The sequence below is a fragment of the Coregonus clupeaformis genome, chromosome 25, assembly GCF_020615455.1.
Source record: "Coregonus clupeaformis isolate EN_2021a chromosome 25, ASM2061545v1, whole genome shotgun sequence".
Taxonomy (NCBI): Eukaryota; Metazoa; Chordata; class Actinopteri; order Salmoniformes; family Salmonidae; genus Coregonus; species Coregonus clupeaformis.
The window spans coordinates 15,248,305-15,263,228 of NC_059216.1; the positions used below are offsets into that span (position 1 = coordinate 15,248,305).

At 43.6% G+C, this 14,924-nt stretch overlaps 1 protein-coding gene across 1 annotated transcript in view; it reads right to left on the reverse strand.

Moving 5' to 3' along the window:
* Positions 1–14,924, reverse strand: part of slc4a11 (solute carrier family 4 member 11) — a 94,375-nt gene that overhangs the window by 24,111 nt on the left and 55,340 nt on the right. Inside the window, exons 10-13 of the mRNA XM_041870129.2 lie at positions 12,872–13,142; positions 4,597–4,703; positions 3,695–3,860; positions 3,371–3,544 (exon numbers count right to left, since the gene is read on the reverse strand). Coding sequence (XP_041726063.2) covers positions 3,371–3,544; positions 3,695–3,860; positions 4,597–4,703; positions 12,872–13,142 — 718 coding nt within the window. The remainder of the gene's footprint in view (positions 1–3,370; positions 3,545–3,694; positions 3,861–4,596; positions 4,704–12,871; positions 13,143–14,924) is intronic.

The following is a 14,924-nucleotide window of genomic DNA, read 5'->3' on the forward strand; positions in this document are numbered from 1 at the left end:
CTCGCAAGAGTAAATCCAGACAGTCATATCTGACAGCCAAAACATTCACTGGAACTGAGGTGTGAAACCTACCTCAGTTCTTTTATTCCCTCCCCTAAATCTCTTGTAGGGTTGGCATGTTTGTGCCAATTGGAGAAATTAGGGATTTGTCCATAAGTGCACATAGCATGTTCTTCATGTACCATACACTCACAGAAGCAGTCCAATAGTGAATTAAATTAAGTTTGCAGTCTGTAGGTACCAAACATGCCTTGATTAGGTTACACATTGTGTGGTTACTTGTAATAAGTATATTATACCTTGTAATAACAAACTAAATAGTATCACACAACATACTTTACACTAACCCCACATTTTAAGAGTCCTTCAGGTTTGATGTGCTGTTAGGAAAGGTGTTTTAGATTACATCTTGGTCCATTGTTGAATGAGTAGGTATATTTCCTGTGGTCAAGAGGAGGTATGTGGATCTGGACTTTATTGTCCTGTCGTATTGTGGAGCAAGACGCATTCTAGCTTGGACTTTTACAGTTTGTTTAGAATACACTACATTACCAAAAGTATGTGGACACCTGCTCGTCTAACATCTCATTCCAAAATCATGGCCATTAATATGGAGTTGGTCCCCCCTTTGCTGCTATAACAGCCTCCACTCTTCTGGGAAGGCTTTCCACTAGATGTTGGAACATTTCTTCCATTCAGCCACAAGATCATTAGTGAGGTCGGGCAATGATGTTGGGCGATTAGGCCTGGCTCGCAGTTGGCGTTCCAATTCATCCCAAAGGTGTTTGATGAGGTCAGGGCTCTGTGCAGGCCAGTCAAGTTCTTCCACACCGATGTCGACAAACCATTTCTGTATGGACCTCACTTTGTGCACGGGGGCATTGTCATGCTGAAACAGGAAAGGGCCTTCTCCAAACTGTTGCCACAAAGTTGGAAGGACAGAATCGTCTAGAATGTCATTGTATGCTGTAGCGTTAAGATTTCCCTTCACTGGAACTAAGGGGCCTAGCCCGAACCATGATAAACAGCCCTACGCGCTTCAGCACTCGGCCGTCCCGTTCTGTGAGCTTGTGTGGCCTACCACTTCACGGCTGAGCCGTTGTTGCTCCTAGACGTTTCCACTTCACAATAACAGCACTTACAGTTGACCGGGGCAGCTCTAGCAGGGCAGAAATTTGATGAACTGACTTGTTGGGAAGGTGGCATCCTATGACGGTGCCACGTTGAAAGTCACTGAGCTCTTCAGTACAGGCCATTCTACTGCCAATGTTTGTCTAAGGAGATTGCATGGCTGTGTGCTCGATTTTATGCACCTGTCAGTAACGGTGTGGCTGGAATAGCCGAATCCACAAATTTGAAGAGGTGTCCACATACTGCTGTACATGATATAGGCCTGGAGCTAGACAGCAGGCTGATAGGGGCCATATCTTGGCACTGCTGGTCAAGCCTGGCAGTTCAACATTGACTTATTCTGGCCAGTGGTGTCAACCATGGTTCCTGGTCTGAAGGGGGTTGATAAGCCCCTACCAGTAAAAGGGGTTTGTACTGATGCGACGTGAGGGTCCACTCCTATACTCTGAGGTGCAAATAATCTCTAAAGTGCAGATAGTCTCTAAAGTGCAGATAGTCTCTAAAGTGCAGATAGTCTCTAAAATGCAGATAGTCTCTAAGGTGCAGATAGTCTCTAAGGTGCAGATAGTCTCTAAGGTGCAGATAGTCTCTAAGGTGCAGATAGTCTCTGAGGTGCAGATAGTCTCTAAAGTGCAGATAGTCTCTAAGGTGCAGATAGTCTCTGAGGTGCAGATAGTCTCTGAGGTGCAGATAGTCTCTGAGGTGCAGGTAGTCTCTGAGGTGCAGGTAGTCTCTGAGGTGCAGGTAGTCTCTGAGGTGCAGATAGTCTCTGATGTGCAGATAGTCTCTAAGGTGCAGATAGTCTCTGAGGTGCAGATAGTCTCTGAGGTGCAGGTAGTCTCTGAGGTGCAGATAGTCTCTAAGGTGCAGATAGTCTCTAAGGTGCAGATAATCTCTAAAGTGCAGATAGTCTCTAAAGTGCAGATAGTCTCTAAAGTGCAGATAGTCTCTAAAATGCAGATAGTCTCTAAGGTGCAGATAGTCTCTAAGGTGCAGATAGTCTCTAAGGTGCAGATAGTCTCTAAGGTGCAGATAGTCTCTGAGGTGCAGATAGTCTCTAAAGTGCAGATAGTCTCTAAGGTGCAGATAGTCTCTGAAGTGCAGATAGTCTCTGAGGTGCAGATAGTCTCTGAGGTGCAGGTAGTCTCTGAGGTGCAGGTAGTCTCTGAGGTGCAGATAGTCTCTGATGTGCAGATAGTCTCTAAGGTGCAGATAGTCTCTGAGGTGCAGATAGTCTCTGAGGTGCAGGTAGTCTCTGAGGTGCAGATAGTCTCTAAGGTGCAGATAGTCTCTAAGGTGCAGATAGTCTCTAAGGTGCAGATAGTCTCTAAGGGGCAGATAGTCTCTAAGGTGCAGATAGTCTCTAAGGTGCAGATAGTCTCTGAGGTGCAGATAGTCTCTAAGGGGCTGATAGTCTCTAAGGTGCAGATAGTCTCTAAGGTGCAGATAGTCTCTAAGGTGCAGATAGTCTCTAAGGAGCAGATAATCTCTGAGGTGCAGATAGTCTCTGAGGTGCAGATAGTCTCTGAGGTGCAGATAGTCTCTGAGGTGCAGGTAGTCTCTGAGGTGCAGGTAGTCTCTGAGGTGCAGATAGTCTCTGAGGTGCAGGTAGTCTCTGAGGTGCAGATAGTCTCTAAGGTGCAGATAGTCTCTAAGGTGCAGATAGTCTCTGAGGTGCAGATAGTCTCTGAGGTGCAGATAGTCTCTGAGGTGCAGATAGTCTCTGAGGTGCAGATAGTCTCTAAGGGGCTGATAGTCTCTGAGGTGCAGATAGTCTCTAAGGTGCAGATAGTCTCTAAGGTGCAGATAGTCTCTGAGGTGCAGATAGTCTCTAAGGTGCAGATAGTCTCTAAGGGGCAGATAGTCTCTAAGGGGCTGATAGTCTCTAAGGTGCTGATAGTCTCTAAGGGGCAGATAGTCTCTGAGGTGCAGATAGTCTCTAAGGTGCAGATAGTCTCTAAGGTGCAGATAGTCTCTGAGGTGCAGATAGTCTCTAAGGTGCAGATAGTCTCTAAGGTGCAGATAGTCTCTAAGTGGCTGATAGTCTCTGAGGTGCAGATAGTCTCTAAGGTGCAGATAGTCTCTGAGGTGCAGATAGTCTCTGAGGTGCAGATAGTCTCTAAGGTGCAGATAGTCTCTAAGGGGCAGATAGTCTCTAAGGTGCAGATAGTCTCTGAGGTGCAGATAGTCTCTGAGGTGCAGATAGTCTCTAAGGTGCAGGTCTGTGCAGGTAACTCACGTCTCATATAGATATCCTCCCTCTACCCGCTGCTCTATGAAGGCTAGCTGTCTGACGTGCAGGGTGGAGTGGGGGAAGGCTGCGTGCATCCATGGTAACCCCAGGACAGACATCAGGATATTGATGAGCCCAGAGAGCATCAGGTCCCAGTGGTACGCTGTTCCCTTCAGCAGCCTGGGACACACCCAAACACACACACACACACAGAGCATACAGTTAACATACAAACACACACACACACCCCAAAACACACACACAAACACACACAAATACACACCAAGACACACACTCAGATAAAAAGCATCAGCGTCGGCACATCTATACCTGTTCTCTGGAGAGTTGGTGAGAGAGACCACAATGTTCTGGTCGATGAAGATGAGGAGAGCCAGGAGGAAGCCGAGGCCCATGGCCGACAAAACATTCATGGCTGACAACTTCTCAAATTGAGCAACGTTGAACATCGCACTGTTATGGAAGTTAAACACTGGAACTGTAGAAAGAAGATTAGGGTTGAAGACTAGGATTGAAGACTAGGATTGAAGACTAGGGTTGAAAACTAGGGTTGATGACTAGGGTTGAAGCCTAGGGTTGAAGACTAGGGTTGTTGATTATGTTTGAGAGCAGAAAGTAAGAAACAGGAGTGTATATCAGGTGGACAGGGAGAAGGAGTCAGGTACTGATGGAAAGAAGGAGAGGAGGAGAGGGGTACTGATGGAAAGAAGGAGAGGAGGAGAGGGGTGCTGAAGGATGGAAGGAGAGGAGGAGAGGGGTACTGAAGGAGAGGAGGAGAGGGGTACTGAAGGAAAGAAGGAGAGAGGAGAGAAGGAAAGGGTAGTGAGAGGGAGAAGGAGAGGAGAGGAGGGGTACTGAAGGAGAGGAGGAGAGGGGTACTGAAGGAAAGAAGGAGAGAGGAGAGAAGGAAAGGGTAGTGAGAGGGAGAAGGAGAGGAGAGGAGGGGTACTGAAGGAGAAGAGAGGAGGGGTACTGAAGGAGAGGAGGAGAGGGGTGCTGAAGGAAAGAAGGAGAGGAGGAGAGGGGTGCTGAAGGAAAGAAGGAGAGGAGGAGAGGGGTACTGAAGTATGGAGGAGAGGGGTGCTGAAGTATGGAAGGAGAGGAGGAGAGGGGTACTGAAGGAAAGAAGGAGAGAGGAGAGAAGGAAAGGGTAGTGAGAGGGAGAAGGAGAGGAGAGGAGGGGTACTGAAGGAGAGGAGGAGAGGGGTACTGACGCTCGATGTCGTTGAACAGGTAGGATCCAATGAAGGAGAATGCCAAAACGGAGATGGGCAGGGCACAGTCTGACAACACCTCTCTCACCTTGGCATGGAGGAATGGACTAGAGGGAGAGAGGAGAGGGAGGGAGGGAAAGAGGGGAGGAGTTAGAGGGAGGGAGGGAGAGAGAGGGTTTAAGTGAGGAGAGAGAGAAAGAGAGAGAGGGAGAGAAAAGTATAGAGAGAGAGAGAAGTAGAGAGAGAGAGAGAGAGAGAGAGAGAGAGAGAGAGAGAGAGAGAGAGAGAGAGAGAGAGAGAGAGAGAGAGAGAGAGAGAGAGAGAGAGACAGAGAGAGAGAGAGAGAGAAGTATAGAGAGAGAGAAAGAGAGAGAGAGAAGTATAGAGAGAGAAGAGAGAGAGAGAGAGAGAGAGAGAGAGAGAGAGAGAGAGAGAGAGAGAGAGAGAGAGAGAGAGAGAGAGAGAGAGAGAGTACACAAACAACAAGTGTGCGGTTAAAATTGGCAAAAAACACACACATTTCTTTCCACAGGGCCGTGGGGTGAGACAGGGATGCAGTTTAAGCCCCACCCTCTTCAACATATATATCAACGAATTGGCGAGGGCACTAGAACATTCTGCAGCACCCGGCCTCACCCTACTAGAATCTGAAGTCAAATGTCTACTGTTTGCTGATGATCTGGTGCTTCTGTCACCAACCAAGGAGGGCCTACAGCAGCACCTAGATCTTCTGCACAGATTCTGTCAGACCTGGGCCCTGACAGTAAATCTCAGTAAGACAAAAATAATGGTGTTCCAAAAAAGGTCCAGTTGCCAGGACCACAAATACAAATTCCATCTAGACACCGTTGCCCTAGAGCACACAAAAAACTATACATACCTCGGCCTAAACATCAGCGCCACAGGTAACTTCCACAAAGCTGTGAACGATCTGAGAGACAAGGCAAGAAGCGCCTTCTATGCCATCAAAAGGAACATACAATTTGACATACCAATTAGGATCTGGCTAAAAATACTTGAATCAGTTATAGAACCCATTGCCCTTTATGGTTCTGAGTTCTGGGGTCCGCTCACCAACCAAGAATTCACAAAATGGGACAAACACCAAATTGAGACTCTGCATGCAGAATTCTGCAAAAACATCCTCCGTGTACAACGTAAAACACCAAATAATGCATGCAGAGCAGAATTAGGCTAATACCCGCTAATTATCAAAATCCAGAAAAGAGCCGTTAAATTCTATAACCACTTAAAAGGAAGCGATTCCCAAACCTTCCATAACAAAGCCATCACCTACAGAGAGATTAACTTGGAGAAGAGTCCCCTAAGTAAGCTTGTCCTGGGCCTCTGTTCACAAACACAAACAGACCCCACACAGCCCCAGGACAACAACAACAACAACAACAACAACAACAACAACAACACAATTAGACCCAACCAAATCATGAGAAAACAAAAAGAGAATTACTTGACACATTGGAAAGAACAAACAAAAAAACAGAGCAAACTAGAATGCTATTTGGCCCTAAACAGAGAGTACACAGTGGCAGAATACCTGACCACTGTGACTGACCCAAACTTAAGGAAAGCTATGACTATGTACAGACTCAGTGAGCATAGCCTTGCTATTGAGAAAGGCCGCCGTAGACAGACCTGGCTCTCAAGAGAAGACAGGCTATGTGCACACTGCCCACAAAATGAGGTGGAAACTGAGCTGCACTTCCTAACCTCCTGCCAAATGTATGACCATATTAGAGACACATATTTCCCTCAGATTACAGAGATCCACAAAGAATTCGAAAACAAATCCAATTTTGATAAACTCCCATATCTACTGGGTGAAAAACCACAGTGTGCCATCACAGCTGCAAGATTTGCGACCTGTTGCCACAAGAAAAGGGCAACCAGTGAAGAACAAACACCATTGTAAATACAACCCATATTTATGTTTATTTATTTTCCCATTTGTACTTTAACTATTTGCACATTGTTACAACACTGTATATATACATAATATGACATTTGAAATGTCTTTATTATTTTGAAACTTCTGAGTGTAATGTTTACTGTTAATATTTATTGTTTATTTCACTTTTGTTTACTATCTACTTCACTTGCTTTGGCAATGTTAACATACGTTTCCCATGCCAATAAAGCCCTTAAATTGAATTGAATTGAATTGAGAGAGAGAGAGAGAGAGAGAGAGAGAGAGAGAGAAAGAGAAAGAAAAGAGAAAGAGAGAGAGAGAGAGAGAGAGAGAGAGAGAGAGAGAGGCAGGGCAGCTAGCAGACACAGGGTTCCTCAGGGAGGCTGAGAGCCAGACCAAGCAGAAACCTGTAACTTACTAGGACCCAGAATTGTTCTTTATTTTCATTGCACCCTGTCCCCCATAGGGCTCTGGTCAAAAGTAGTGCACTACGTAGGGAATAGGGTCCCATTTGGGACGCACTCAAGGCCCTGCAATAGACTAGCGTCCTATCAAGCTACCTTACTATGGGCCGTTCTGATGCTACAGGAACAGGAGATAGGTTCCTACCCCTATGGGCCGTTCTGACACTACAGGAACAGGAGATAGGTTCCTACCCCTATGGGCCGTTCTGACGCTACAGGAACTGGAGATAGGTTCCTACCCCTATGGGCCGTTCTGACGCTACAGGAACAGGAGATAGGTTCCTACCCCTATGGGCAGTTCTGACGCTACAGGAACAGGAGATAGGTTCCTACCCCTATGGGCCGTTCTGACGCTACAGGAACAGGAGATAGGTTCCTACCCCTATGGGCCGTTCTGACGCTACAGGAACAGGAGATAGGTTCCTACCCCTATGGGCCGTTCTGACGCTACAGGAACAGGAGATAGGTTCCTACCCCTATGGGCCGTTCTGGCTTGGACAATGCTACTTACTCATTGCACCCTGTCCCCCATAGAGCTCTGGTCTAAAGTAGTGCACTACGTAGGGAATAAGGGACGCACACAAGGCCCTGCAATAGGTCAATAGGAACCCCATGGAGAGGCCACACCACTAATATACATTACACAGTGCATTCGGAAAGTATTCAGACCCTTTCACTTTGCTAGGTTACAGCCTTATTCTAAAATCGATTAAATAGTTTTTTCCCCTCATCAATCTACACACAATACCCCATAGTGACAAAGTGAAAACAGGTTTTTAGATTTTTTTGTAAATGTCTAAAAAATAAAAAACGAAAATATCACATTTACACAAATATTCAGACCCTTTACTCAGTACTTTGTTGAAGCATCTTTGGCAGCGATTACAGCCTCGAATCTTCTTGGGTATGATGCTACAAGCTTAGCACACCTGTATTTGGGGAGTTTCTCCCATTCTTCTCTGCAGATCCTCTCAAGCTCTGTCAGGTTGGATGGGGAGCGTCACTGCACAGCTATTTTCAGGTCTCTCAAGAGATGTTCGATCGGGTTCAAATCCGGCTCACTCAAGGACATTCAGAGACTTGTCCCGAAGCCACTCCTGCGTTGTCTTGGCTGTGTGCTTAGGGTCGTTGTCCTGTTGGAAGGTGAACCTTCGCCCCAGTCTGAGGTCCTGAGCGCTCTGGAGAAAACTTTCATCAAGGATCTCTCTGTACTTTGCTCCATTCATCTTTCCCTCAATCCTGACTAGTCTCCCTGCCGCTGAAAAACATCCCCACAGCATGATGCTGCCACCACCATGCTTCACTGTAGGGATGGTGCCAGGTTTCCTCCAGACGTGATGCTTGGGATTCAGGCCAAAGAGTTCAATCTTGGTTTCTTCAGACCAGAGAATCTTGTTTCTCATGGTCTGAGAGTCTTTAGGAGCCTTTTGGCAAACTCCAAGCGGGCTGTCGTGCCTTTTACTGAGGTGTGGCTTCCGTCTGGCCACCACCATAAAAGCCTGATTGGTGGAGTGCTGCAGAGATGGTTGTCCTTCTGGAAGGTTCTCCCATCTCCACAGAGGAACTCTAGAGCTCTGTCAGAGTGGCCATCGGGTTCTTGGTCACCTCCCTGACCAAGGCCCTTCTCCCCTGATAGCTCAGTTTGGCCGGACGGCCAGCTCTAGGAAGAGGCTTGGTGGTTCCAAACTTCTTCCATTTAAGAATGATGGAGGCCACTGTGTTCTTGGGGACCTTCAATGCTGCAGACATTTTTTGGTACCCTTCCCCAGATCTGTGCTTCGACACAATCCTGTCTCGGAGCTCTACAGCAATTCCTTCGACCTCATGGCTTGGTTTTTGCTCTGACATGCACTGTCAACTGTGGGACCTTATATAGACAGGTGTGTGCCTTTCCAAATCATGTCTAATCAATGTAATTTACCACAGGTGGACTCCAATCAAGTTGTAGAAACATTTCAAGGGATGATCAATGGAAACAGGATGTACCTGAGCTTTCGAGTCTCATAGCAAAGGGCCTGAATACTAATGTAAATAAGGTATCTGTATATTTGCAAACATTTCTAAAAACCTGTTTTCGCAATGTCATTAAGGGGGATTTTGAGGTGATTGATGAGGAAAAACATGTATTTTATCAATTTTAGAATAAGGCTGTAACATAACAAAATGTGGAAAAAGTGAAGGGGTCTGAATACTTTGTGAATGCACTGTATATACAAAAGTATGTGGAAACCCCTTCAAATTAGTGGATTTGGCTATTTCAGCTACACCCGTTGCTGGAAGGGGTATAAAATCGAGCACACAGCCATGCAATCTCCATAGAAAAACGTTGGCAGTAGAATGGCCTTACTGAAGAGCTCAGTGACTTTCAACGTGGCACCGTCATGGGACGCCACCTTTCCAACAAGTCAGTTCATCAAATGTCTGCCCTGCTAGAGCTGCCCCGGTCAACTCTAAGTGCTGTTATTGTGAAGTGGCAACATCTAGGCTCAACAACGGCTCAGCCGCGAAGTGGTAGGCCACACAATGACAGTTTCAATGACTCAATATTTGGAACAAAAACGTATGACTGTAACTAAGGCTGGGAATGTCAACACAATCAAACTAGCAAGGGCAACGATCACAAGTCAGTCATGACGTGGCTAATAGTCTAGCGCACGTGTCAAACACAAGTCCCGCGGGCCGAATAGGACACACAAGCAAGTATAAAACAGTTGAGTCATCTACTTTATGAAATTACAGCCTGATTACAGCCCGTTAATTCAACTTCAATAGCGCTGCTTTTGTGTGTCCCGTTTCCGGCGCGCAGCGGAGGGAAGCTGTTCAGACACAGTCCTAGCCAGGCTAATAAAATGTCGCCGTCTGGCTTCGGTTTTACAGCTTGACAATGAATAACCAAAAAACAAAACCGGCATCAGAACACCATGCAAAGGAGAAACATGTAGGCCTACTACAGCAACATTTGAGCAGTAGCCGAGGCTGGCTACTCAACTACAATACATTTAGATTGCACCATACAGCAATGATGCATTCAACCGTACAGTGCAAAAAAAAGTTTAAACGTTACAACAACCTATAGCTAAGTTTTTGTTATTTGGAATTACTAAATACTTTTTGATTAGGGTCACAGCATATGATGCACATCTGCAAGCATTGCAGCAAAGGCTGGATAAATATTATTTATCTCTTTTGTTTTAATATGTTAAAACGCTATATACAGCATCCTATATACATACTGTAAGTGGACAATACAAAAGTCCCATATTGTTTCAAATAAAACAATGGCCAGTTTGGGTCGCAGTTGCATGTTCTTTTGTAAAAACAAATAGGCTATGTCTGGCCTGCGAATTCATTGTGTTTTTTCAATATGGTCCGTGCGCTGATTGAGTTTGACACCCCTGGGCTAGCGTATCTATTTATGTGGCTAGCTATTTATTTAGCTAGCTAAAAACAAAGAGCCTAGCGTTAGCTAGCTAGCTGCTGGGAGGATGTCATGTCATCGGAGGACTGGGTGAGTGACTGACTTTTTCACCTCATAACGTTTTTCGTTGACTACAGCTAGAGATGCAGGTGTCATTTGGTTAGCTAGCAAGAAATGTTTAATCGCTTTGCTACCTAGCTAACTAGCTAGCTATGCTGAACTTGAACTACTAGCACATCTCTTAGTTGTCGATCAAATGTATTTGGCATCGATCAAATGGGTTGGCAGGCAGGCAAGTTCCCATTCAGTTGTCAAAACGTGGGTTGGGACAAGCATGCATTGGCAGGACGAGCAGGCTACTATTCCCCAAAAAATCCATTCAGGTGTATTTTGTGGCTTTTGGCGAATGCGTTCTAACAATCTAAAGTCGCGCTGTTGCTACAGCCCCTGTTGCTACGGCCTGTAAACACAGTCCAGTTCACAGTGAATGATGGCAGGCCCCTGTTGCTACTGCCTGTAAACACAGTCCAGTTCACAGGGAATGATGGCAGGCCCCTGTTGCTACTGCCTGTAAACACAGTCCAGTTCACAGTGAATGATGGCAGGCCCCTGTTGCTACAGCCTGTAAACACAGTCCAGTTCACAGTGAATAATAAATTAAAATAAATAAATTTGTCATTTAGCAGACGCTCTTATCCAGAGCAACTTACAGGAGCAATTAGGGTTAAGTGCCTTGCTCAAGGGCACATCGACAGGTTTTTCACCTAGTCGGCTCGGGGATTAGAACCAGCGACCTTTCGGTTACTGGCACAACACTCTTAACCACTAAGCTACCTGCCGCCCCGTGATGTCAGGCCCATGTGGCAAATGGCTTATTTGCATATAGACCTACTGTGATTGGCTATGGCGCACCAGTCTGCGTAGACTCCGGTCCTGGAAAGGACAAATGTTTTTATTTGGTTTTATTTGCTGCAGTGTCTTAAATTGTCCAAACACACGGCCGCTTTCCCACTCTATATTGCTATAGAATTTTCACAAATCCCTTAGTATATATATGTCATTCCCAAACATTCTATGAATTTATGAAAAAAATGACCATATCTAAGTGCTCACGTGTCAGAAAATGTCATAAAAGTGTAATATTCTTATTAGGGGTGTACATGAACAGATTTTAATATGTTTTCATGTTTCTAAAATGCTGTCAGTTCCACTTTAAACTGATAGAGGGGGTTCTACTGTACCTCTGTTTAAACTGATAGAGGGTGATCTACTGTACCTCTGTTTAAACTGATAGAGGGTGATCTACTGTACCTCTGTTTAAACTGATAGAGGGTGATCTACTGTACCTCTGTTTAAACTGATAGAGGGTGATCTACTGTACCTCTGTTTAAACTGATAGAGGGTGTTCTACTGTACCTCTGTTTAAACTGATAGAGGGGGTTCTACTGTACCTCTGTTTAAACTGATAGAGGGGGTTCTACTGTACCTCTGTTTAAACTGATAGAGGGTGATCTACTGTACCTCTGTTTAAACTGATAGAGGGTGATCTACTGTACCTCTGTTTAAACTGGTAGAGGGTGATCTACTGTACCTCTGTTTAAACTGGTAGAGGGTGATCTACTGTACCTCTGTTTAAACTGATAGAGGGTGTTCTACTGTACCTCTGTTTAAACTGATAGAGGGTGTTCTACTGTACCTCTGTTTAAACTGATAGAGGGTGATCTACTGTACCTGTGTTTAAACTGATAGAGGGTGATCTACTGTACCTGTGTTTAAACTGATAGAGGGTGATCTACTGTACCTCTGTTTAAACTGATAGAGGGGGTTCTACTATACCTCTGTTTAAACTGATAGAGGGTGTTCTACTGTACCTCTGTTTAAACTGGTAGAGGGTGATCTACTGTACCTCTGTTTAAACTGATAGAGGGTGATCTACTGTACCTCTGTTTAAACTGATAGAGGGTGATCTACTGTACCTGTGTTTAAACTGATAGAGGGTGATCTACTGTACCTCTGTTTAAACTGATAGAGGGTGATCTACTGTACCTCTGTTTAAACTGATAGAGGGTGATCTACTGTACCTCTGTTTAAACTGATAGAGGGTGTTCTACTGTACCTCTGTTTAAACGGATAGAGGGTGATCTACTGTACCTGTGTTTAAACTGATAGAGGGTGATCTACTGTACCTCTGTTTAAACTGATAGAGGGTGATCTACTGTACCTCTGTTTAAACTGATAGAGGGGGTTCTACTGTACCTCTGTTTAAACTGATAGAGGGTGATCTACTGTACCTCTGTTTAAACTGATAGAGGGTGATCTACTGTACCTCTGTTTAAACTGATAGAGGGTGATCTACTGTACCTCTGTTTAAACTGATAGAGGGTGTTCTACTGTACCTCTGTTTAAACGGATAGAGGGTGATCTACTGTACCTGTGTTTAAACTGATAGAGGGTGATCTACTGTACCTCTGTTTAAACTGGTAGAGGGTGTAGCCCAGCCACAGGGTTCCCAGCATTAGCAGCAGACACAGGACTGGTCTCTCCCTGGTAGACTGGATGAAGGAGTCAGGCAGAGGGAGAGAGCTGGAGCTGAATCCCTCCACCCCTCCTCCTTCTGCTCCCCCCGCCCCCGTCCCATTACCCCCCAGTAGGGTCACACCCCACTGCTCCTGTAGCCATAGCAACGCCTCACCACTTCCATTGGTCAGCATCGAGGAGTGGTAGTATTTATGGAAGACTGGAGGGAGGAGACACAACAGGGAGTAATTATCATCAAGTTGGATCATCTCCATGACAACATAGGCATGGTAGCCTACTTAAATAAAATGGTATATAATAATGTAAATTGTCTGTATGGTATATAATCACCAGTATGGTCTATATGGTATATAATCATCAGTATGGTATATAATCATCAGTATGGTCTGTATGGTATATAATCATCAGTATGGTCTGTATGGTATATAATCATCAGTATGGTATATAATCATCAGTATGATCTATAATCATCAGTATGGTCTGTATGGTATATAATCATCAGTATGGTATATAATCATCAGTATGGTCTGTATGGTATATAATCATCAGTATGGTCTGTATGGTATATAATCATCAGTATGGTCTGTATGGTATATAATCATCAGTATGGTCTGTATGGTATATAATCATCAGTATGGTATATAATCATCAGTATGGTCTATGTGGTATATAATCATCAGTATGGTATATAATCATCAGTATGGTCTGTATGGTATATAATCATCAGTATGGTCTGTATGGTATATAATCATCAGTATGGTATATAATCATCAGTATGATCTATAATCATCAGTATGGTCTGTATGGTATATAATCATCAGTATGGTCTGTATGGTATATAATCATCAGTATGGTATATAATCATCAGTATGATCTATAATCATCAGTATGGTCTGTATGGTATATACTCATCAGTATGGTCTGTATGATATATAATCATCAGTATGGTCTGTATGGTATATAATTATCAGTATGGTCTGTATGGTATATAATCATCAGTATGGTCTGTATGGTATATAATCATCAGTATGGTCTGTATGGTATATAATCATCAGTATGGTATATAATCATCAGTATGTTATATAATCATCAATATGGTCTGTATGGTATATAATCATCAGTATGGTATATAATCATCAGTATGGTCTGTATGGTATATAATCATCAATATGGTATATAATCATCAGTATGGTCTGTATGGTATATAATCATCAGTATGGTCTGTATGGTATATAATCATCAGTATGGTCTTTATGGTATATAATCATCAGTATGTTATATAATCATCAGTATGGTCTGTATGGTATATAATCATCAGTATGGTATATAATCATCAGTATGGTATATAATCATCAATATGGTCTGTATGGTATATAGTCATCAGTATGGTATATAATCATCAGTATGGTCTGTATGGTATATAATCATCAATATGGTATATAATCATCAGTATGGTATATAATCATCAATATGGTCTGTATGGTATATAATCATCTGTATGGTATATAATCATCAGTATGGTCTGTATGGTATATAATCATCAGTATGGTCTGTATGGTATATAATCATCAGTATGGTATATAATCATCAGTATGGTATATAATCATCAGTATGGTATATAATCATCAGTATGATCTATAATCATCAGTATGGTATGTATGGTATATAATCATCAGTATGGTCTGTATGGTATATAATCATCAGTATGGTATATAATCATCAGTATGGTCTGTATGGTATATAATCATCAGTATGGTATATAATCATCAGTATGATCTATAATCATCAGTATGGTATGTATGGTATATAATCATCAGTATGGTCTGTATGGTATATAATCATCAGTATGGTATATAATCATCAGTATGGTCTGTATGGTATATAATCATCAGTATGGTATATAATCATCAGTATGGTCTGTATGGTATATAATCATCAGTATGGTATATAATCATCAGTATGGTCTGTATGGTATATAATC